Source organism: Trichoderma atroviride, chromosome 6 (genome assembly GCF_020647795.1).
Source record: "Trichoderma atroviride chromosome 6, complete sequence".
NCBI classification, from domain to species: Eukaryota; Fungi; Ascomycota; class Sordariomycetes; order Hypocreales; family Hypocreaceae; genus Trichoderma; species Trichoderma atroviride.
The window spans coordinates 659,886-682,531 of NC_089405.1; the positions used below are offsets into that span (position 1 = coordinate 659,886).

A 22,646-nucleotide genomic window follows, 5' to 3' on the forward strand; every position below is an offset into this window, starting at 1 on the left:
TTTTTACACAAGATTTAGAGAAATAAGAGCATCTAATTCTACAAAAGGCAGGGCAACTTTTGAAATGCTGTAATCGTACAGTGTCATGTTCGTCGCAGTTCAAACTCTCCACCGAAGCCACTGTTGAATTGGCACCTGACTGCCGCCCAGCATATCAACTTCAGATGGCTTTCAAACTGCAGTGTCTAACAACCAGTGCTACAAAGGACACGGCGCCATATCGGATAGCAGGCCATGTCCATATTGCCTCAATCTGAGCTACGCCATGCGTGCAAAGGCAAGCCCCGGCTCTTACCGCCCATTGCCATTGGTCATGGAGTGAGGGGTTTCGAGACTTGCCAGTCTTTGGATGGCTGCAGTCAGCAAGGGAGAAAACGGTTGAGCGGGATGGCACATTCAATTGCAAGAGTTGAATGAGTGGGTTTAGTGGCAACGATGCCGATCGTGGCAGCCATCCTAATGCAGCTGGACCAATATGTGTGGCCGTGGCTGCAGAACAGCTCATGACTGCAGCAGTTTCTCTGACGTGGCACAAAAGGTAACATTTGCGAGATTCGACTAGTCTCTTCCGCAGATATACAGTAGCCACATCTACACTTGCTCCATTATGCATTAGCCATTGACGTTCTGCTCGTGGTGTGGGCGCTGCTAGCGAGTATGACAGCCCCTGGATTCTAAGTTTTAGCACGCCAGGGCTCCATAAGATTTCAATCCAAGCGACTGAAAGCTTGTGGGTGGTGACAATACTGGCAGACTTTGATTGACCAGCTGTTGATTGTAATAATAGATTGAAAAATGGACTTATAGTTGCTTACTTGCCGATTATACTTGATATAGAGCTTTTAAAGGACTTTGTGATCATTGAAGAGGCCGAACCTGAGATGAAAGTATCGTCAGAATGGCTTGCATGGAGAGAATGAATTAGTACTGTAGCTGCCTCTTTTGTGGATATTCATACCCAAGACAATGGGCAGTGTTATAATTCAAAAATACGTACTGAAACGACGACTCAAACTCTTGATAAAAGCTTGCAAGATGTGTTTGAATACCAAGTATTAATTTTCACCACATGTATACTTTTTTTAAGTGTTTGACATTTACTTTGTTTTGTTTGTTTCTGTACAGGTTTGATTAGAACCTGAGCTAACAATATAGTGGCTCGAGGTTCTGGTTGTAGCTTCGTTTAATAGCCCACGATGTTTTAGTCAAATTGAACCTTATTCTGTACGATACTTGCAATTGGTTTCATGCTTTTGCTCCATGTGGTCTATGAATTAGCCGATTCGTATCCAGCCCAGCAGTGTTCTGGCCAGTTTCCAACCAACATCCAACTTCCTATTCCGTCTCCCTCCAACATTTCTGAATTTTGCGCCTTCTTTTCGATATGTGCGCGCGCTTACAGTATCCCCAGGTTCCATCACGTGAGTTATGGGGGTCGACTGTCGTTATGCCACCACCGCCCCAATCAATTCTGGCCTTCTACAAGCTGTAGATTGATTGATTATCATCATTCTATTTTCAAATGGATCCTGTACTTCCCAAGCCAGATTATCTACAGGACTTAGAGTGGTATTGGCCTTTTGCCAAGTTTTCCCTTGACCCCAACGATCTTTTTACCACGCTTCATGACCGCTTTAATACCAGACCGTTTTCGTTACAAGACCCTACTGCCTTCCACAGAGATGTTTATGAATGTGCTGATAGCTCGGATACAAGAGACGAGTTTTACTCGCGGCTAGAACAACGCAAGGCTCAACGGATCAAAGAAATGTCTAAAGGGTGGGATGAAGTCAGTACTTTACTGTGGTCCTCTACTTTACTCTCTTGTCAGTTGTGCTACGATCCAGAGACCCGTAATGTGAAGATGAAGCCAGGTACCAAAAATGACTCGGCGGCCCGGCGGCAGTTCGCCTTTCAGCAATATGCGCGCTACATGTCCTTTGACAATCTGGTGACGTTTTTTGACGGCTTTGTGAGAGACGAGAGAGAAGAACGGGAGAGCATGAGACGCCGGGCAGACGAAGCCATTGAGAGGACGAGGACGGCGCGGGCCGCTAGGCGCGCAGCCGCCGCGTCTGAAGCCATCGAGGCGACTTCTTCAGACTCACCACGCAGGGCATCTCACGGAACAGCACGCAGCAAGCGCAAGTCGTCTCGCAATGCGCCAGTCTCAACTTCAGAGAGTCCGGCGGCTGCAGCGGTTGCTGCTGAAAAGCCAGAGCCCACATCGTCCTCGAGGCGGATCGGCCCGCGTCAGGCCGACAGGCTATCGCCAGAGCAAACGGCCGAGAGTTCAAGAGCAGCAAAGAGGAGAATCGACGAAGATGCGCCTATATCTACTGGAAAGAGACGGCGCATGGCCAGCGAGGACGTTGGCGCCGAAGATGTCGATACAGAGAGACCCTTTGCTGGGCAAGACCAACCAGGGGTTCCAGAGGCTACGCCGACTCCTGCGCGTCGCAGGAAACGGAAATCTTTGGACGATTCCCTGGAAGAAGCAAGAAAGAAAAAGGCCAGAATGGTCGACAGCCCAAGCGAGCGGTTAGGGCAATCTCCAGGACAATCAGCTAATCAGGATCAACCAGGTAGAGCCCTCTCGTCAACCGAGAGTGCCGTTAATACAGTGGATCGCAGCCCATCTATTCTATCTAATGTCCCTGATACGACGCAGATACCTGAACAATACGACGACAGAGCATTTCTCCGTGCACGGACGGCGCACCAAATCATGGACCTAAACAGAGCCTTCTACATAGAAGAGCTAAGTCAATCGCCATCAGAGAGGAGTTCAGAGATTATTCATACAAACCAAGAGATTCCTCAAGCAGATGAAGATCAGCTCACGCGTGGACTTACTACTGAGAATTCTACTACAGAAGCAGACACGAAATCGCCCAAAAGAAAGCTTCAAAAGAAGCCTCGAGCCTCGAACCGACAACGGGTCGATAAGAGACGCTCGAACAACGAGCAGAATCCATCATTGCCGAAGAAACAATCTCGTCGGAAAAATCCCCAAGAGCGATCCCCCCCCGCCTCCCACACAACGGCTTTTACGCTCCACGCGGTCGTCTAGAAGAGACACTGGAGAGGAGCTATGGTTTCTTGGCGATGATTCCGTGGCCCGTGCCGTTGGGAATACAAGGCGGGCATAGCTCTGGTCTCTATTCATGATACCATGAAATTCAAAGCAAAATCCAAGGGGCTCCAGCCGCCAAGTGCTAGTCGACGTGGAGGCATACCCGTTAACCTGGCAGGGCCGGGGGCAGCGGGCAGTCTCTGTTGTTTCGACTAACGGCTCGCATGCCGATTGGTTCGTTCTTCTAGCATGGTCGTTAATCTGACAGGGTCGGAGGCAGCGGCGTAGCTGAAGAAGGGCTGATGGCGATGCGGCCGGCTCGGGAGATATGGTCGTTATCCTGGCAGGGCTGGGTGCAGCGGCGGAATCTCTAGAGGCCTTGAGCGGGGCCTTTGAAATGTTTGGAATGAATGGTGTGAATGAGGAGTGAAGAGGGAATATGTCGATATCAGGGATGGAATAGGAGGTGTGTATTATATGTCGGTTCGTTGTCGATGAGAAATAGGGCGGCGGCTAAATAGCCCTTAATATTAATAGAACTCTATTAAAACAATTGTAAAAAGTAAAACAAAAAAAGAAAGAGAGAGAAAAAAAGTAATTATATGGAATTATCATTAAAATCGTAGTAACACTTTCTCTCTAGATATTTACTACTTCGGGCGCTTCAATGCCATTATACGCTTGTGCTGCGATCATCATTTCGGCATCTCCAAATACTGTGGAATTTCAAAAAGTGTCTCCAACTTGTAAAGAAACGTATCATATCCACTACACCCAATAGCTCTCCAGCACCTTTGCCGTTGTGCGCCAAACTCAGACCCTGGTTCAAGCCAAGCACTTGATCATATGATCGCGAAAGGATGCCATGCGCTAACCTATAAGGGTTGAACGTATTGGCAACTGACTGCGTGAAGGACTCATTGTACCATCAACAGGTGGGAGAAGGTACTCTGTTATGAGTATACCTACTAAGCGAGACGTTCCCTCATTCAGGCTTGGCAGGCTACATAACTAGTCTGAGCGATGAGGGAAGCGGTTTCCTTAAAGGCATCTCATTGAATAGTTAGAAGCGCAAGCAACCGAATCTAATTTCTATCTGTGGGAGCTTCTAGAGGTGTAGTCCATCTATAATAATTACAAGAAAAAATGAGTAGTTCCGATACGGGGATATAGTGCATATGGAAATATAACGGGAGTGAATAAAAGAGAATAGAACTGGTGCAGGGGTTAAAAATAAGACAGCGGCATAGAGATGATAACCTCAAGGCCTTGATCTAAGACTCGGCCTTTTTCGTCGCCTTGGTCCTGAGTTTCATCATCAAAAACACAAGCCCGTAAATACCAACCACAAAGACAACAACAATGCCGGCATTTCTCCACCCATAAGTCTTCTCATTGAGGTTAAGGGTCCGGAGGTAATCGCCACCCTGGGTATATTGACACACACGGCAAGCGTCGGTGTCTTCTGGGTTCAGGAGGTTTGTAGCCGCGCCTATGCCCTGCTGGTAGACAGAAAGGTATTCTTGGCAGGTCTGGTTAGGGGCCGGGTCAAATACAGCAAGTTCACCGGACCTGCAGCGGACTGGCTTGTCCCAGGAAGTAAAGATGAGCAAAGAACTCATGAGGTAGTTGAAAGGATCAAGGTAGTAAATCCTGCCAAATGAGACTGTTAGAGACTGCTGGAACTAAGGGATCATCAATGCAACAGGTCAGATATTTACTTACCAGTATCTCCAGAACGGCTGAATTTGGCTGTAGGGCGTCATGACACCACAGAATGAGACCAGGGTTGTAATGACTAGCGGGTTGACAAGATATGCGAAGACGGCGTTGGGGGTATACGCGGCAATCATTTGTCCAATGCCAGTGTAAAGACATTCGTACATGACCTAAAAAACTGTTAAATGTGCCACGACAATAGTATGGGGGGATGAACTGGGAGATGGGAGATGGGCCAGGTCTTACGACGACGAAGAAGACACTGCCAGCGTGTTCTGGTGCGGTAGGAAGGCCACAAGTAAAGTACCAGCAGACGTAATATAGCAATGCGCAGACAAGCAAGTACGGAATTTCCGAGACGATGAGACCGGCCACAAAGGGGGCCCAGTGATACATCTTGCTCTTCTTCTCTCGTGCTTCATAGATATCGCGGCGGTTGATGAAGAGAGGCTGCAGCTGAGAAATGACGCCCGGCGCAACAAAAATGAAGTTGAAAACGGTAAAAAGGTTCTGCTGAAGATCTGTCAGGCTATCGCCAATCATCCAAAAGGTGAAGCCGTTCAAGAGCGCCAGGCTGATGTGCATGGCGACCTTGTTATCCACGTAGTCGGTGTTCCGGAAGAGCGACATGTTCATGCGATGGGTTACTTGCTTGACCTGCGTCCACATGGAAGCCGCAAACTCGTGTCCGTCATCGCTACCCCCTGAAGGCCGGGTGGCAGCTTCTGCGACAATCCGATCCAGGTCTTTGGAGAGCTGGTCGTGTTCGGGTGATTGCAGCCAGATCTGATTCCAATCTTGATTCCAAGCTAGGTGCCCGTTCCCTGATACCACATCAATCATGTGCTCAGCAGGATTTGCTTCAGGGGGACAAGGAGCTCCATGACGACCAAAATACTCCTTGATTGTGTTTGCATTCTGACCAATATCACCAAAGTATACAGTCTTTCCGCCTTTTGCGAGCAACAAGAGAGTATCAAACTGCGCAAAAAGCTGTGCCGAAGGCTGATGGATGGTGACCAAGACAGCTTGTCCGGCATCTGCAAGTTTCCGGAGGAAGCGTACGGTGTTGTAAGCGGCCTGGCCATCAAGTCCGGATGTAGGTTCATCGAGAAAGATGAGAATCTCCGGTTTCGCTACTAATTCTACAGCAATAGTAAGCCGCTTGCGTTGCTCAACTGAGAGGCCAGCACCTGGACGACCCACGAGAGTATGCTCGAGGTCATTAAGTTCCAGGAGGCCAACAATGGTGTCTACATATCGTAGCTTTTCTTCGGCGGATGTGTCGCGAGACTGGCGCAAGAGGGCTGAGAATTCGAGGGCCTCGCGTACAGTCGCCAAAGGCTCGTGGATATCCAGCTGTTCGACATAACCGGCCGAGCGTTGAAAAGAAATAGGAATAGGACGTCCATCGACCAAGACGGATCCGTGAATGGTGCCTTCGGTTTTCCGTTGTGCGAGCACGTCAAGAAGTGTTGTCTTGCCGGCACCAGATGATCCCATCAACGCGCCGAGCATACCGGGTTTGACGTAGCCCTGTACATTATCAAGGAGGACGAGGTCATCGTCGGCGGTTTTGACAGTATACGTCAAGTTCTTCCAGGTCAAGATGCTTCGGTTGCGTAGGAGATCGTTGCCGAGGCTGCTGTCTGGCGTAGCGGTCCCAGCCTTGGCCGGGGGCTTCTCAGTAGCCCGCTCTTCGTCGTCTCGGGATGCAAACAGATGCTTCGACTTGTGGTGTTGCTCTCGAGGAACAAGGAGATTACGGCCCCCTTCTCCCAGCTGCTTCCACCGGGAGGTGAAGAAGATGGTGAGGGCAACAAACAGAACCCACCACGCGCAGTTGATGCCAAAGTTGCGCCAGATGTGGCCGTGACTGAAGGACATGTGCGCGAGATAGTCGTCTCCCGTGAGGCTCGTGGCACCGGGCAATGCGCCGCCAACGCCAGCACACGATTGCCCGCCAATTCCGTCAGCGTAGCCAAGACCGTTGGGAACAAGATTTGGGCCAACACAGGGAATCTTCTGGCCATGGAATTCGTTTCCGAGAAGAGCTTCGAAGCCGTAGGCCATGGGGTTGACCCAGAAGATCCAACCAAACCACGGATGCATCTCGGGCTTGATGATCATGTAGCCCATATAGACAAACAAGGCAACGGTTGAGAGACCAGAGACCTTGGTCGCGGCATCAAAGGTAGGGAACGCGGCACCGATGAGTCGGTAGAGAGCCGTCATGGACAAGGCCGTTATGAAGTTGGTGGCCAGATAGGTAAAGAAGGCTGCTGCGGTCGTCTTCAGGCCGACCATGAAGTAGAGAACGAGGCCAAAGTGTGTAACTTGGAATAGGAGAATGGGCAAGTCTGCAGCGACTTGGGCAATGCAGATAGCAGCTGGGTCATACAAGGCGAAGGCGCGGTGCTTGGCTAGAACGGGTCTGCCAGTAAACGAGTCTGTCACTTCCGAAAGAGCAATCAGAGCGTTGTACAGGATGGAGAAGAACAGAGCACCGCCCTTGAGGAAGAGGCCGGCCGAGTTGTTGGGAGCAGCGTAAAAGAGAGAGCCGCCGAGGAGAGACTGGATCACCGTTGCGCCTTGCTTCATGAACAGCGTTGACTTGTCTCCCCACATGATCTGATACTGCCTGATGACGGCCTTCTTGACTTGAGTCAGGAAGTTGGCAGTAACGGGCGATCTATTGGGCACGCCCTTGTGCTTCTCGCGAGCCACCATTTCTATAAAGACGGCCGTATTCTCCGCCGCTTCCTCGCTCACCGGGTAACTTTGGCATTCGTCTAGCATGCTCCGCTTGATCAGAGATTGGTCGTATGCCGCAAGAATTTCATCGGCAGTCCGCGGGAACGTATCTTCATTTCCAGGGGCAATGAGACGCTCGGTGGGAACTGTCACGCCCGTCAGGAAATCTGCGCGGTTGGAGCCGGGGTCTCGCATGAACCCGAGGCCCTCCATAAACGGCACAGCCTCGCGTTGAGGCCCGTAGAAGATCTGCTTGCCCTCGTCAAGCACGAGCACCTTGTCAAAGTGCTCGTAGATGCCGTTGCCCGCCTGGTAGAGCGTGACGATGGTGGTGAGGCCGAGCACGTCTGTCATGACTCTGATTGCCTTGAGCCACTCCAGAGCGGTGCTGGCGTCGAGGCCTCTGGTCGAGTTGTCCCAGCAGAAGACACTTGCGCGCGTCGTCAGGCATTCCAGAATGGACACTCGCTTCCTCTCTCCTCCAGAGACACCCCTGATAAAGGCGTCTCCCACCTTGGTATGGGCCGCGTGGGAGATGCCAACCGAGCGGAGGAGGAAGTCCTTGTAGGACTGGGCGTATTCCTCGTGTGTCTTGATTCCCGGGGGCAGGTGATGGGGGGCTTTCATGCGGGCGGCGAAGTCGATGGTTTCCTCCACGGTCAGGGTCGGGAAGAAGATTTCCTCCTCGGTGTTCATGATGATCTGGCCGCGATATGGTTTTGCTTCATCTGCGGACAAGTTACCGAAAGTGACGTCTCCGGTGACCTCTTCATAGCCGAGCCTATGGTTTGCGAGCACGCTCAGCAACGTTGTGCAGCCTGATCCAGGGCGTCCAAGAACAAGCAACATCTCTCCGGGCTTGACACACCCATACGAGTTGTCGATGATCTTCTTCGTGAGGGCTCCCTTGTTGCCCTTGTGAAAGGGATAAAACTGGGAGAGGACATTCTCGTTAAACGTGGCGTCGCTGCTGATGCCTTTGACAGTGAGGTTATGCCAGGCCACGCCGAGTTTCCTGGGCTTTTCGCCACCTTGCTCATCTCGGTTTCGTATCGATTCAAGCTCGGGTGCCATGTGCCATGTCGTCTTGCTGCGGGAGGCGGTTGCTGTCTCTCCATCAGACTCGACTTTGCCGGTGTAGAGTGTTGCTTCGGCTGTGATGGAATCACTGTCCACGGCTGACGAACTGAGGCTCATTTCGAGATTCGGAAGCTGCTCTCCAAAGAGCATGCCATGTGCAATGAGCGATGGCTGTATGGGTCGAATGGAAAGGCCGGCAGATTCATACTAGCATATATAAAAAGCCGTCAAGACTGCGTACGTGCAGAGCGCCCTGGCGAGAATTCAGCCATGGCTTGTGATTGCAAATGCAGCGCAGGGCCTTTTGTCGTCGCAAGACGGAACTTTGCTCCATTTCTCAGCATCAAAGCCTCCGTAGCGCGTGCACCGGAGGCTTCATGTTGACTGATATCGTTGCACTGTAGCGTACCGCATCTCATATCTCATATCCTCTGGACGAGGGTTCAGCTTCTAATGCGTGCCAAGTGACATGTATCCATAGTAGTAGTACTACTAGTATGAGACCCACGAGCCACCGCGAGATTTAATATCGGAAATCTCATTCAGAATCATACTAACAGAGCTTTCCCGCCCTGTACCCAACCATCACTAATCATCAATTCGCCTCATCCAAACAGAGTTCGAATAGGCTCGACTAGGATGCGTTGCCGGTGGGTTTCCAAAACCGTCCGCGGAGGCTTTAAGAGGCTCCAGTCATTTCCAGCACGCATCTCGTCTCATCCCGATCCGGGCTCATTCACTCACTGCACCCTTCACCGTAGCCCTCCATACCTCACTCAGTATCTCGCTCGTAGCCTGTCATGGGCCTCACATCCATTCATCCATCGCAACGACGCTTCTCTTGTCAGGCCTGCAGGAAAAACAAGTCGAGATGTCAACGCCTGGATCGAAATGACTTGAAATGCGCAAGGTGCACCATGCTCGGCGTGGAGTGCATCGCCGAATCGCAGAAGAAAATTGGAAGGCCGCGGCGGCCAAAGCCTTCCAGCATGTCTCGGAGAGATGCTTCGCTCCACGAAGGGGAACCGCAGTTGGACTGGAGCAGCATCATGTCCCCAGCACAAGTCGCTGTGAGGACAATGGATGATGCATTCACCCAGGCGCTGCCGTGGCCGACCGCTGGAATGGACTCATTCGACCCCTATTCGACTTCATGGGATGCTGCCTTTAACTTTGATCAGACCAACTCCTTGTTTAGCCACGACTCGGGCATCGCGATCCCAACTCCGTCCTCGCTCCAGACGCCCGCAGGAACAGCACCAGCCACCAACAGTCCGCCCTTTGCTCCGATCGAGACCATAGCCATACCAGGGCCGGAAACAGCAGACGTCGTCGATTTCTCAGATGATTTACGCAGGCTCTCCAAGATGAACGTCGATTTGCTCATCCGTGTTACAACTACCAAGATGAATATAACCACTCTAGACTTCAATAGCGTAACCTATCAGAAAAGCCCACTGTGCATCGACAATCTGACCCTGGCCGAATTCATGCTAAAGACATCTCAAGACTTTCTGTTGATCCTCACGAGGCTTCTCAGGAGCCGATCATCATGTGGCCTACTGCCTGCTTCAGAAACGGCACAAACACCTTTTCCAAAGTTGCTTCAAAACAATCACCTCAATCTATCCTCCAACTCCATCTTATCCCCCCCCTGTCGCCCCCTCAGAGCCATTGTTGGCGCCTCTCGCGCTCACCATCACGAGTATCTTTACCCAGATGCTTTCGATCTACGAGCTGATCCTCGAATACATCACCACTCGGATCGAGCGAATCGCTATTGATCCCATCACCCCTATTCCTGGTCTTATGTTTGGGGGATCACCTGTGGACAAACCGTGTACGCAGGGTATGCTGTTTTGCGAAGTTATTGAATATCTACTACAGAAGACAGAGCAGGTGTTGGGAATCGTTTCTGTGCCCGAAGGGGGCGAGGTGGGTTTGTTGTCGGCGCGACAAATAAGCGTGCTTTGGAGTGAGTTGAATGGAAGACATACTATTATTCCCGGTCGTGCCGTTATGACGCCTGCCAATTTGAGGATATTATTTGGAAAAGTGGCATTCATCTTTAGACAACTCTCCTAGATTCATGGACAAAAAAACTCACGACGCACTGGCTGATATTGATATACTGTTGGTTGTGAAGACCGGGCAAGAATCCCTTGGAATAGTTGATTAATACAGCCAAGACCCATAGATAATACGCCGATTATACCTTATTCCAAGGTTATTCTAAGATGTATACTATATTATAAGTTTAAAAGGTTAGGTTATAACATAAATTTATTATATAATCTCTTTCTGAAACACAGTCCCGCCCGGTTAGGTATATAAAGCATGTATAAAAATTCAGCTGGTTTTCAGGCCCCTAGTAGTGGATTTATAAACTCCGCAAGGGCCTCAACTGGAGATTCTCTAGTTTGTTATCATTGACGCCACTATCTATCTTCTTCCGGCTGCCGAGGGATTCAGCGCAAATCATCCGCGCAGAAGTGGAATATAGTACAACCATGAGACCCAAGACTAGCAATCTAACCTACGTTTATCTCCGCCATATTAATACTCCGCAGAAGTTTCTCTAGGAACCGGGAGTAATTATTCATCATAGCTTAGCCGAGCTCTTGATAGTCTAAATAATCGGCGAGATTATTAATCATGAACTTTCGATATTGGGCAATGGGCAGGATTATTAATCATGACATGAACTAATCGATAGATTGATTATGACATCAGACCGAGCCGTTAGATTCCTTTCTGTTGGGTGGTGGATTTACGAAGTACTGGCGATTCCCCAAACGTCTACTTCTGATATTTTACCCCCTTCGTCTGTCTTTTACACGTCCCTCTCCCCCTAGGGTTGGGCATGGGAAAACAAACGAAAAGATGCCAGACTGACAGGCGTGTATGAACTATTGCAACTATACATATTTTTTTGCCGCAGAGGCGTTATCAACATTGGTAGCTTTCCGTCATCCCCTAACAAACGAAAAGATTCCATTATTCAACTGAAGAATAGCCGCCAATCCATCGCCCATAACAACATGAAGCCAATTCAAGCGGGAGTCTCATACGACTTGCTAGTTGCAAGTCTTGAACAAGCTAAATTCACTCGACTTGTTTAGGTGGAGAGCCGACTTGAATTGGATTGGTGTCATTCGCCATGGTCGTCTGGATAAACTCTTTTCATTGTTTCCTCCTGAATACATTACTCATTAGCCCCTTTGGCTAGGAGCTTGTCAGGCAGTAACACTATTTACACAGGAGAACGAGGCATAGATAAAAGAGAAGTGCCGCACCCGTTGGCAGAACTTACTTTTTCCGCAGTCTCCTTCATTTCCTACATTATCCATCTCTATTGAATCCATTCCAAGCATGGCCCCTACCATTCTTGTCGTCGGCGCCACTGGCAACACCGGACCAGGCGTTGTTCGAACCCTTTCAGGACTCCTGGGTGCCAGCAAGACCTTCTCTAGTCACAAGATTCTTGCCCTTACGCGTTCTTCTAGCGGGGCTGTGGCCCAGCAGCTCGCTGCTCTGCCCAATGTTGAAGTGGCAGAGCTGAACTGGGTCGACATCACCGCAGACTGGCTCCGTCAACACAACGTTGTGAGGGTATTTATTGCGCCACATAACCAGCCCAATCAGTTCGCCGAAGAGTCGACATTTCACCTTGCTGCTCTTAATGCGGGCGTCGAGTATGTCGTCCGAATCTCAACCACTGCTGCGAATGTGCGTCCGGATTGTGCTGCCTACTACCCAAGGTCGCATTGGGCGATTGAACAACTGCTGAGCTCGCCGGAATTTGAACGTCTCCAGTGGACTTCGCTGCAGGCAAACGTCTTTTCGTCCTTCTACCTTGCGCCCGCGGTAGAGCTGGTCAAGGAATTCCGCAAAACCGGAAAGCAGGGCCCCCTGAGGCTAATTGCCTCGGAGAATGCGCCCGTTGGCATTATTGACGCGTCAGAGGTCGGCATCTTCGCGGCTCACCTCTTGGTAGAGGATGATGTCAGCCCGCACAATAAAGGCAAATACGTCCTGAACGGGCCCGAGGATATCACTGGGCGGCAGATCTTGGCCATGGTCGAACAGGAAATTGGCACCAAGATTGGAGATGTCCGCTTCAAGGATCAGTCATTCCTCGAATACATGGTAGCCCAATCTCGAGAGACGAAGAGTATCATTCTATCCATCAGGCATGCTGCGGAAACGGCGTGGGACGGGAAATGCTCAGCTTCCACGACGAGTAAGGAGGTCCTTCGTTTGGCTGCGCCGAAAATTGCTCCCGCGGAAGTCTTTAGGACAATGTTGGAGGAGTAGGATGTTTTCTTTTAGGTAGATTGCTGACGAAATGGGGGTGAGGTAAATAACAATAGCAATCTTCCAAATACTCAGCCAGATCTAGCTGCCGATATCTTTTTCAGCTTTCCTGTGTAACTGTGCTGTACCATGAACTAATGAGTCTAATGAGTACAGAATCTGCTTGAAAGATGACACTGTCACATTACATCTCCTATAGTATTTAATCCTGAACTTTCTTTCTTTCTTCTCTGTTATAGACAGTTATTTCCCATACCCACCCTACTAAATCCCCTTCTTGCATAATCAGCCTTCCGCAAAAGCCAGACTATGAAATGTATCAAATGTATCAAGTAAATCAATTTCTCTTTCCACATACCAGCCCTTCAGCTCACTTGTCTTTCTGGTGATAATCTTTATCATGAGGAGTTTCTATACTCGGCGATACTAGCTGTTAGAAACCCCATATCAAACGGAAAATTGTCCCTCAACATCCTTCAACCAGTCCACTCTGTGCTTCTTGTACTGTTCAACTGTTGGCCTCTATACAGTCTCGGCAAGCTTGAAATCATCGACTGTGCCTGTACACTCACCCCTGGGTATCTCCCATGGGCCTCTCTCACGACCCCTGTTCTCACAGCCAATCACAGCTTGTATTGGATCTCGTGCGGGGTCGTGATTTTCCGGATTAGGAGCACAAGATCGCAAGCTTTTGGCCTCGTGCGAGTAATTTCTCATACGGTGAGATACTCACGGTCCTCACGAGTATTATGCCCGCATTCTATCGGCGCACCACCACTTTAGAGTCACGACGATAGGCGAACATATCATAACGGACTGTGGTCGAGGACAACCCTATTGGAAACAGCCTGGTTTGCTGTCAACCAAGAATAGGTTACATGTAAGTGGGGTGACGCACATGACTTGTGCCAAATCCTGTCAGCCAAACATGTCCGCCCGGTAATTGCAGCTGTAACCTCCCAACCTCACGCCCTCACATTCAAACACTCCAGTACCTCGCCTACCCCAAATCTCATTCAAAGCGCCCTCCTACAGTTCCGCTCCAACGCAATTGCCGTCGGTGCCTACGCCCTCTTTCATGGATGATCCTGACCCCGAAACTTTTGGTCCTCTCGTGGCCATTACGGCAGAGTCTCTCGTCCTTCTCGCTTCAAACATTGCAAACCGATGCCTGCATCTACCAAACTCTAGTGGCAAGCTTGTTGCACGAATTAGCGGCTCATATAACATCACTCATGTTGTTGAATTGGAGAGTGTCAAGCTCGTGATCCGGGTTCCTGCCACAGGCTGGGGTTCCGGAATGACACCGCCTGCGGCACACGCCATGGAATCACAAGTTGCCACGATACGCCTCATTCGGAGCAAAACTACGATTCCAGTGCCAGAGATATACGCCATAGACACGACTGACAACAACGAGATCGGTGCGCCGTACCTCTGCATGAACTTTATACCCGGGAAACTCGTGTCTGAGGTTTGGTTTGACCACTCAGGCACCTTGCCACGAGAAGAGTTGCGCTTGAGGATCCTGACAAGCCTCTCACGGATCATGGCCCAGTTTTCCTGTCTGACTTTTGACAAAATGGGATCTATTGTGGAAGACGAATCTGGCTCAACTGTCATTGGGCCTATGTACGACTGGCACGAAAAGGAAGATGGTGGGCTTCAGGTTGCCGCTTCAGGTCCATTTGACTCTACCTCTGCGTTTCTCCAGGAAAATTTGATTTCAAGCTCCAACGAAAATGTATGGGACAAAGCGGAGGCGAAAGTGTTGGAAGCCATTGTAGACTGCTTGCCAACCCTTGATTCTCCGCCTGGTTTTGTTTTATGTCTCCCCGATTTTGACTCGCAGAATGTCCTGGTGGATGAACAGGGTACTGTCACCGGGCTTATTGACTGGGACCTCGCCCAGACAATGCCCCGATTTGTGGGATATGCCAGATACCCCGGATGGATCACGCGCGATTGGGATCCTCTGATGTATGGTTGGCCAAAGATGGCTGAATCGGAGGACTCTCCAGAGACACTAGGACGATATCGAGCATACTACAACATGGAAGTAGGCAAAGCCCTTGAGTGGTCGGGTGACTGGCAATTCACGGAGAAATCCCATATGGCGGAGGCAATCTGGATTGCCGCACTGCACCGCCACAATCGTTTGGAGATATGCCGTAAGTTTGTTCAAGTTGCTGCAGGCGATAACGTCGAATCTTTAGACACCCTCTACGATATCGGGGCGGGACGTTATGGAGAGGAAAAGTGGAAGATCTTTAAAGGCAACTTGAAGCGCTTAATACGTCGTGAAGCGCTTAATGCGTCGTGAAGCGCTTAATACGTCGATGTTGATTGGTGAATTATGATTTTGGCCGTAACATGTGGCCAGTCATGAGAATATTCCAAGTACTGCGGACTGGCGCTCCTTTTTTTTAACCGCCGAGGTTTGGGAGTTCGGCAGACACCAAAGAAACCGGCCATAAGGCAGGCGGCTAGCAAGCAGACAACCACTTTAAAAGCATCCAACTATCCTTTGGTTATGCTGGCGTGCTCTTCTTCCCTTTCGCCTTGGACCACAAAATCGTATCCTTTCACAATCCCCCAGTCAATCTACATCCGGCTAAAAGTCCCTCCATCATGCTTGACGCGGGAAGCAGCACCCACCATTGGTTCGTCGACTCATTATTTCCGCAAGCACATAAACTCACGCCCTCCCAGCCCTGTCTGCAAAAAGAGCGCCAAGTCTCGTTGCATGAACCAAGGTCATTTGAAAACATGCGCTGCGTGCGGCAGAGCATGGTCTCCGTCGTTTGAGACCGAGTGCCCTTACTGTCGAAACGCTAAGGAGAAGGAAGAGCAGCGCAAGGCCAAAGAGTAGAGCGACACTGATTCTACGGGCCAATTGGACTGCAGTACAGTTTGCCTGTTTTCCTAATCAAGAAGTCCATCTTTAAATACATTACCGGCACTGTTAATCAGGAAATAAGCCCACCATCTTGCTAATGGCCATGCACATGCAGCGGCCAATATGATTCAACTTGTATGCAGAAGTTTTGCTTCGCAACTAAAATATACTCTATAATCCAGGATAAAGAAGTTCCTTACATCGATTTTTCTACTCGCGTATGATCTTGTTTAATGAGCGTAGTCTGATATATTTAGATATCTAGGGTTAAATAGTAGGTAGACCTCCTGTTTATTTCGTTAATAACGTCGACCCTAATTCATGGGCTATTTTATTAAGAAACATCAATATTTATTAGTGGCAAGAGCTCTTTATGGAGATAGTTATATATAACCAATTTAGAACGCTTTCATCAACATCGGCTCTAACCAAGTCCCGCTTGGACACTTGGTTCGTCGATTAGTCAGCTCGCGTAGCTCAGTTGGTTAGAGCTTCGTACTAATACTTCAGCGTCAGTTGAAATCTTGGTAATGCGGAGGCCGCAGGTTCAAGCCCTGCCGTGAGCATTTTTTTGCGGTTATTCAACAACATATTACAGACCTTATTGGCTGCTTTCTTTTTTGTTTCTAGAATATTTTCTTCTTTAGACGGAGATGAACATGCAATACTCTGTCGTGTAGCAGCGAGCAGTCGCGCACTCCTTTTGCACAACTTCAGCAGATAGACGCCTCGACGTGGCAAAGAATAATCAAGGGCCCGAGAAATGTCATTCATACCATATATATGCTAACTATGTTCCAGAAAATCTTCCAAGCATGTTTCTAGTATCCTACCCATTGCGCCAATAACCCGCACATTTTGATATCTAACTTGCATCCCTAATTGACCGTAATTGCATACTACTCATGGCTTCTGCTCACGTCCGTCGAGCCACTTGCTCATATACGGTCCATCCAGCCAGTAGCCGAGCTTCTTGTAATAGCTCCTCACACCAACGCCCGAGATGACGCTTATCTTGTCACTGCCGTGCTCCTCTCTTGCTATCCGTTCCGCCTCTTCCATAAGCAGTGTACCGAAACCTTGGTGCTGGAACTTGCGGGGGTCACGCGCATGAATTGGCACAGCAGTGCCGTAAACGTGAAGCTCTCGAATCATACTGGTAGGCTGACCAATCAGTTCCTCTCGGTAAGTGTATTTTTCGGTGCACTTTCGGAGCCGCAGGAGAGCGACGAGAATATCCTGCTTTGGATCTTCATAAGCGAGGAATGTCTCCCATCCGCCGTTGGCAGCATAGTCTCGGCGAACCAGTTCGATCTGGTTTGGCCTAATCTTGTGCTTGACTTCATTGACTCCGACTTCTCTAGTTCTTACGTCTCGGCATGTGGTACCGAAGTCCTTCATCCTTGCCAATGCCAGCTCGCGCAGATTTCCGTTCTCGACACCAGAGGTGACTAGAGGCATGGGAATATCTCGCTGGACACGGTAGATACGAGTCCATGGGGGGATGAGGGCCATTATCCGTGCCACCAGATCGATAAGTTCGTTGGGTGTGTAATTTTGGTATCTTCCCGTCCGCCACAGCTCATAGAGGCCGGTGCCTCGAATAACTAGAGTCGGGTAAATTTTCAAACCATCAGTTCTGAAAGCAGGGTTTTCAAAATATTCTCTGAATTGGTCAAGATCACGCTCCATCCCCACGTTGGGCAAATCAGGCATCATATGGCTGACGACCTTGTAGCCTGCATCCTTGGCCAAGCAGAATGTCTCTGCCACGGCCGCCACCGTATGGCCTCGGTTTGTGTCTCGGGCAACATCTTCATACAGAGACTGCACTCCAATCTCCAATCGTGTGCAGCCGTATCTCAGCATGTCCGTAAGATGAGGCTGCAGGCAGTAATCCGGCCGTGTCTCGATGGTGATGCCTACGCATTTGATGTTGCTCATTTCTCCGGCCTCGACCGCCTCGTCGACCTTGGATGTCTGATATCCACTCAGGGCATTATGTAGTTGGGCAATGAAGTCCTCTCGGTATGACTCAGGTAGCGACATAAAGGTTCCTCCCATGATGATATATTCAACTTTGTCCACAGAGTGTCCCAGGGACTTGAGCTGATCCACTCGGCCTCGCGCCTGCTCGAATGGATCGTAACGAGCGCGGATAGCTCTCATTGAGGTGGGCTCGTATCCGGTATAGGATTGTGTGCTGTATTCGAAATCTGAATCGGGTCCTCCTGGGCAGTAAACGCAAATGTTGCCAGTGTAGGCAATGTGTGGGCATCGATGCGGCTTGCACATGACAGCGACAACAGCAATACCAGAAGATGTTCCTGCCATCGAATTAGCTTTTTATACCTACACATTATCGGATTCATCTTCATCTTACGGATCGGCTTTGCAATCAGCTTAGGGAGGATGTATTTCTTGTAGTGTTCGGGAATTGCAGCAATGATGGCCGTAAGAGGAGGAATATTGGCCAGCTTGTGCTTCTTGGCCAGCTTCGCTCGGAGAGAGTTGAGGTTGATATCTCTTCCCGGTCGTCCATTCTTGGTAGCCTCATGATCTTCAATCAAAGCGTTGGCGAGATCTGCGCAGCACCGCAGGAAGCGCTCGCTCTCTGGCGCAAGCTCGACAGACTTTTTCTGCGACGTAGCAGTCGCCGTAATCGTGGCCGTCGCCATATTCGTTGATTTTCTTTCCAGCTGACCTTGTACTCGTTGATAATGGCGACAAATCAACTTTGAAAAGGCCGACTCAAGCGTGGTTGAAGCAATAGAAGGTTGATATTTGGTGCCCCTCCCGTTGATGTTCGATAAGAACTTTTGGTGGACTATCGCTCTAGTGGGGGCAATTTTTCAAGGTTTGAAAACGGACGCCAAAAGCGGATCCATTTGATACTGTATCTCTTAACCCGCTTCGTTCCGTTTTTCTTCATGCACGTTGCCCCTCACCGTATTCCCCCTTGTCGCTCCGCGCCAAAATTTGCTTCTGATCAACCGCAAGAAAAAAAAACGTGCCGCTTCGGAAAAAGCAAACTGCCGGGCCCCCGGCAGCACCCGAATTCAGAGCTGCCAGAGCCGGTAATTTGCTGCCGTATCGACGTAGCTTCAAAACCTCTCCAATCCGCTCTTCCTCCCCTCCAGCGTTGCATTCGCGGCGCTTCTTTTTTCAAAAGCTCTTATCCCCTTGGAAATCTCTCCTCTCCTTCCCCCCACCTTCACAACCATGCAGGCCATTCCCAGAACCGCCGCGCGCTCTGCGGCGCTGCGCAACGCCGCCCGCCGTGGCTACAGCTCGGCCAGCTCGCCCTACGCCAAGACCATCGAGAACCTGCGCATTAACAGCGAGACCAAGGTCATCTTCCAGGGCTTCACTGGAAAGCAGGGAACGTATGTTGCTCGGCACCGACCCGCAGACAGGAGCATCTGAGGAGAGGGGGGGAAGCTATATCAGTGCGCAGTGGATGCTAATTGTGTAAATGCGCAGTTTCCACGCCCAGCAGGCCATTGAGTACGGTACGATAAAGCCTCGGAATATCGCTGCGCACAAACGTTGGATGCGAATGCTCACTGCGCCGCTCGTCTAGGAACCAAGGTTGTTGGTGGAACAAACCCCAAGAAGGCTGGCCAGACACATCTCGACCTGCCCGTCTTCAAGAACGTCTCCGACGCCGTCAAGGAGACTGGAGCCACCGCCACTGCGCTTTTCGTCCCGTATGCGACCCTCGTATATCCTGACTACAAATAATGTCGCCGCTTGATGCTGACCAACTTTTCCCAAAAGGCCCCCCTCTGGCCGCCGCCGGTATCGAAGAGGCTCTCGCGGCTGAGATCCCCCTCGCCGTCTGCATCACCGAGGGAATTCCTCAACATGGTCAGAGCTTAGCCCCACCATATATGTATATATCAGTCCCCGATAGCTAACCATGGCGGATATCAGACATGGTCCGCATCACCCAGATGCTCAAGACCCAGTCCAAGACCCGTCTGGTCGGCCCCAACTGCCCCGGCATCATCGCCCCCGGCCAGTGCAAGATCGGCATCATGCCCGGCTTCATCCACAAGCGCGGCCGCATCGGCATCGTCTCCCGCTCCGGCACCCTGACCTACGAGGCCGTCAACCAGACCACCCAGGCCGGCCTCGGCCAGTCCCTCGTCGTCGGCATTGGCGGTGACCCCTTCAGGGACATTGGCACCAACTTCATCGACTGCCTCAAGGTCTTCATCGAGGACGAGGAGACGGACGGCATCATCATGATTGGCGAGATTGGTGGCTCCGCCGAGGAGGACGCCGCCGAGTTCCTCAAGCAGGCCAACACCGTCAACGGCGGCAAGCCCGTCGTCAGCTTCATCGCCGGCATCTCCGCTCCCCCCCGGCCGCCGAATGGGCCACGCCGGTGCCATCGTCTCCGGCGGCAAGGGTGGTGCTGACTCCAAGATTGCCGCCCTGGAGAACGCCGGTGTCATTGTGGAGCGCTCGCCCGCTGGTCTGGGCAAGGCCCTCTACAACGAGTTTGTCCGCCGCGACCTGCTGTAAATTACAAGTCTCTCTTTTTTCCTTCTCCTCTTTTTAATTGGCGAAATGAGATGATTTACAGTAAGAAAAATAAAGACAGTGGACTTTGACTTAATCATATTCTTAATTTAAATCCATTAAATACATGAAAAACAATTTATACACGGTGGGAGTGGAGGCTGTAGAAAACGGCTGTTGATAGGTTTCTGGAGCATGTGGGTAGGAAGGGGAAACGGAGGAATAAGCTCTTTTTTTCATAGAAAAAGGGCTATTTTTGTTTTCACTCAAGTCTATTGCCGTAGATTCGTGATAGATTAGGTGTCATGGGAGAGCAATTGTACCACTTACGAAGTGCGCGTCCTTAAGTCTGTGGCGGTACATCATTTACATCCTTTCCAGGTGAGTCCTTACGGTAGCTACATCATGAAAGCTGAACTCTTGCTATCAAAAACGCAAAGGTTGACAAGGTAATCACTTCAAGAATGTAGAACGAACAAAAAGAATTCAAAAATATGGTAATTCAAAGAATCAAGTATAACTAAAAGTATCAGACGCTTTATCGAAGTGTAATATGCTAATCCGGACCGCATAACTCCAATTTTGTAAACGATATACCCGATAGAATGCACTTCTTAGAGGTACTCACGCTGACTCCTCAAAACCAAACACCTCTTGGAGATTTCAAGCTGCCTGGCTGCTGACATGCTTCGCAAACCAGGAGTCTCAAGGTAAAGGAGTAGCCCCAGGATATGGATTATGACACCCAAAAAAAAAAAAAAAAAGGACGGAAAGGAAAAAGAAGAAAGAAAAAGCAAATACATAATCAAAGTTCAAGCATCAGTTTGAATAAAACTCCAGCCAATAGTCGCCATCTCACTGTCTCAATAAGTGAGGCCGGTCAAGCGCGGTTACTGCTCGCCAAGTAGCCGCGCAGTAATATCACCTACTTGGCCCTCTGTCAAGTGGTAATCTCTGCCATTGTTGCGATCAATGCCAAAATAGACTAAGGTTTCCGCGACTCTATCAACTTCAAAGCCCATACTTGTGAACCTTTCAATCAACGCTCGGTTGTATCCGAGATACCTATGACGCATTTCGAATTAGTTTTTCCTTGTACGTTTTCCGGCATCGCAAATCATTACTCGGGACATACCGGCGCTCATCTTCACCTCGGGGCTGTACCCTAGCCAAACCGTTAAATCTCGCTGTATTTAGTTGCGGCTGCTGGGGAGCGCCTGCAAATCTGACGGCCCAGTCGTGAGCCATGACAACGAAAACATCGGGTTCGTGCAATAACATGTTGGCAACTTCGGCGTCCTGCGGATCCGACGGGTTGGGATTTTCGAGCAGCATTCGAATAGAAAGCAGCGCCGTTTTTATAGTCTGAACAGGGGACCAGTTTGTTTTGAGGATGTCAAGACAAATTGCGCCCTAGGAGAAGATGTTAGTAAAGGGGAGAAAAGAAAAGATGGCTTTCTAGATGATCGAAAACCACAGCATCACTCTGCTCTACCCCTCCACACCACACACCAGCGGGAGAGGGGAGGCGGGGGTCTGAGCTGAGGTAGCTGTGAATCCAGGGATGAGAGGACGCACCGTCTGGCTGGAAACGTTTGGATGCCAGATTTTGGTTTCAAACTGCATCTGCGGAGGCTTGAATGGATATTGGCCGTCGAGTATAATCTGGATAAAGTATTTGCCACCCGCATACGGCGTGTCTCCGGGGCCATAGAACCAGCCTTGGAGGTGAGTGAGTGACTCGCTGACGGGAGCGGCATGGATGCCAGAGTTGTCCTTGTCTTCTGTCAAGTCCTGCAGCTCCTTGATGACGCGGCGATCCCTACTACTCGACATGGTGCTTGACGGTCGTCGTGTTGATCGTGGACGCAGCGGGTGGTTCCAGTTGGAGAAAAACGGCGATGGCGCGCAGTCGAAGCAGAGTGCGTGGTGCTGGATAACGAAGCACTGATGGAGCTTGTCGAGGCGGGGGGCGAGTCGTCTCTGGCAGTTGGAGGCGAGAGGAGCAGGTCGAGTCGCTGTGAAGACGCTGCAGCAGATGGCAGAATATGTAGAAGCAGAAAAGGCAGCAAGCCAGCATCCCAGTAGCGCATGGCTGAGGGGAGGGGCGGCAGCGGCTATCGACGTCAGGCCAGCTCCCACTGCGGGACACTGCTTTAGCGGGGTGCGACTTGGCTTTGCTACGCTGAAGCTTGTCAACAGCACCTTGCAACCGCCTCGCAATCAGTGCCTAGTGTTGCCTGGGAGCTGACACTGGCCGGGCTGTGCGCC

The 22,646-nt window shown here is 50.3% G+C and overlaps 9 protein-coding genes and 1 non-coding gene across 10 annotated transcripts; 7 read left to right on the forward strand and 3 right to left on the reverse strand.

The window, feature by feature from the left end:
- The first annotated feature begins 1,464 nt into the window (after positions 1–1,464).
- On the forward strand, positions 1,465–3,600 carry TrAtP1_010834 (uncharacterized protein). The gene has a single exon (XM_066114869.1). It carries the CDS (start codon positions 1,523–1,525, stop codon positions 3,071–3,073), a length of 1,551 nt encoding a protein of 516 aa, XP_065970966.1. The 5' UTR covers positions 1,465–1,522; the 3' UTR covers positions 3,074–3,600.
- A 750-nt stretch (positions 3,601–4,350) lies between these two features.
- TrAtP1_010835 (uncharacterized protein) lies at positions 4,351–8,946 on the reverse strand (the record flags this gene model as incomplete). Its single annotated transcript, XM_066114870.1, has 2 exons — positions 4,802–8,946; positions 4,351–4,761 (listed from the first exon to the last, which is right to left on the reverse strand). The coding sequence occupies exons 1-2, from the start codon at positions 8,777–8,779 to the stop codon at positions 4,351–4,353; spliced, it is 4,389 nt and encodes a 1,462-aa protein (XP_065970967.1). The 5' UTR covers positions 8,780–8,946.
- A 202-nt stretch (positions 8,947–9,148) lies between these two features.
- TrAtP1_010836 (uncharacterized protein) lies at positions 9,149–10,942 on the forward strand. Its single transcript, XM_014092276.2, has one exon. The coding sequence runs from the start codon at positions 9,430–9,432 to the stop codon at positions 10,411–10,413; it is 984 nt and encodes a 327-aa protein (XP_013947751.2). The 5' UTR covers positions 9,149–9,429; the 3' UTR covers positions 10,414–10,942.
- A 495-nt stretch (positions 10,943–11,437) lies between these two features.
- Positions 11,438–13,159, forward strand: TrAtP1_010837 (uncharacterized protein). Its single transcript, XM_014092277.2, has one exon. The coding sequence runs from the start codon at positions 12,002–12,004 to the stop codon at positions 12,944–12,946; it is 945 nt and encodes a 314-aa protein (XP_013947752.1). The 5' UTR covers positions 11,438–12,001; the 3' UTR covers positions 12,947–13,159.
- Positions 13,160–13,733: 574 nt separating this feature from the next.
- On the forward strand, positions 13,734–16,132 carry TrAtP1_010838 (uncharacterized protein). The gene has a single exon (XM_066114871.1). It carries the CDS (start codon positions 14,025–14,027, stop codon positions 15,267–15,269), a length of 1,245 nt encoding a protein of 414 aa, XP_065970968.1. The 5' UTR covers positions 13,734–14,024; the 3' UTR covers positions 15,270–16,132.
- Positions 16,133–16,311: 179 nt separating this feature from the next.
- Positions 16,312–16,411, forward strand: TrAtP1_010839. Its single transcript has one exon. It is a non-coding gene; the product is annotated as a tRNA-Ile (tRNA).
- A 170-nt stretch (positions 16,412–16,581) lies between these two features.
- TrAtP1_010840 (uncharacterized protein) lies at positions 16,582–18,644 on the reverse strand. The gene is made up of 2 exons (XM_014092280.2): positions 18,229–18,644; positions 16,582–18,172 (listed from the first exon to the last, which is right to left on the reverse strand). The coding sequence occupies exons 1-2, from the start codon at positions 18,521–18,523 to the stop codon at positions 16,749–16,751; spliced, it is 1,719 nt and encodes a 572-aa protein (XP_013947755.2). The 5' UTR covers positions 18,524–18,644; the 3' UTR covers positions 16,582–16,748.
- Positions 18,645–19,067: 423 nt separating this feature from the next.
- TrAtP1_010841 (uncharacterized protein) lies at positions 19,068–19,589 on the forward strand (the record flags this gene model as incomplete). Its single annotated transcript, XM_014092281.2, has 3 exons — positions 19,068–19,231; positions 19,329–19,357; positions 19,429–19,589. The coding sequence occupies 3 exons, from the start codon at positions 19,068–19,070 to the stop codon at positions 19,587–19,589; spliced, it is 354 nt and encodes a 117-aa protein (XP_013947756.2).
- Positions 19,590–19,783: 194 nt separating this feature from the next.
- Positions 19,784–20,272, forward strand: TrAtP1_010842 (uncharacterized protein; the record flags this gene model as incomplete). The annotated part of the gene is made up of 1 exon (XM_066114872.1): positions 19,784–20,272. One exon carries the CDS (start codon positions 19,784–19,786, stop codon positions 20,270–20,272), a length of 489 nt encoding a protein of 162 aa, XP_065970969.1.
- Positions 20,273–21,265: 993 nt separating this feature from the next.
- On the reverse strand, positions 21,266–22,211 carry TrAtP1_010843 (uncharacterized protein; the record flags this gene model as incomplete). Its single annotated transcript, XM_014092282.2, has 3 exons — positions 21,266–21,440; positions 21,511–21,788; positions 21,954–22,211. The coding sequence occupies 3 exons, from the start codon at positions 22,209–22,211 to the stop codon at positions 21,266–21,268; spliced, it is 711 nt and encodes a 236-aa protein (XP_013947757.1).
- Positions 22,212–22,646: the final 435 nt, after the last annotated feature.

Coding starts and splice junctions, on each gene's coding strand:
- TrAtP1_010834 (XM_066114869.1), top strand. CDS start 1,523: ATGGATCCTGTACTTCCCAAGCCAGATTATCTACAGGACTTAGAGTGG.
- TrAtP1_010837 (XM_014092277.2), top strand. CDS start 12,002: ATGGCCCCTACCATTCTTGTCGTCGGCGCCACTGGCAACACCGGACCA.
- TrAtP1_010836 (XM_014092276.2), top strand. CDS start 9,430: ATGGGCCTCACATCCATTCATCCATCGCAACGACGCTTCTCTTGTCAG.
- TrAtP1_010840 (XM_014092280.2), bottom strand. CDS start 18,523: ATGGCGACGGCCACGATTACGGCGACTGCTACGTCGCAGAAAAAGTCT. Junction 18,173..18,228: donor GCTGATTGCAAAGCCGATCC/GTAAGATGAAGA, acceptor ATTCGATGGCAG/GAACATCTTCTGGTATTGCT.
- TrAtP1_010838 (XM_066114871.1), top strand. CDS start 14,025: ATGGATGATCCTGACCCCGAAACTTTTGGTCCTCTCGTGGCCATTACG.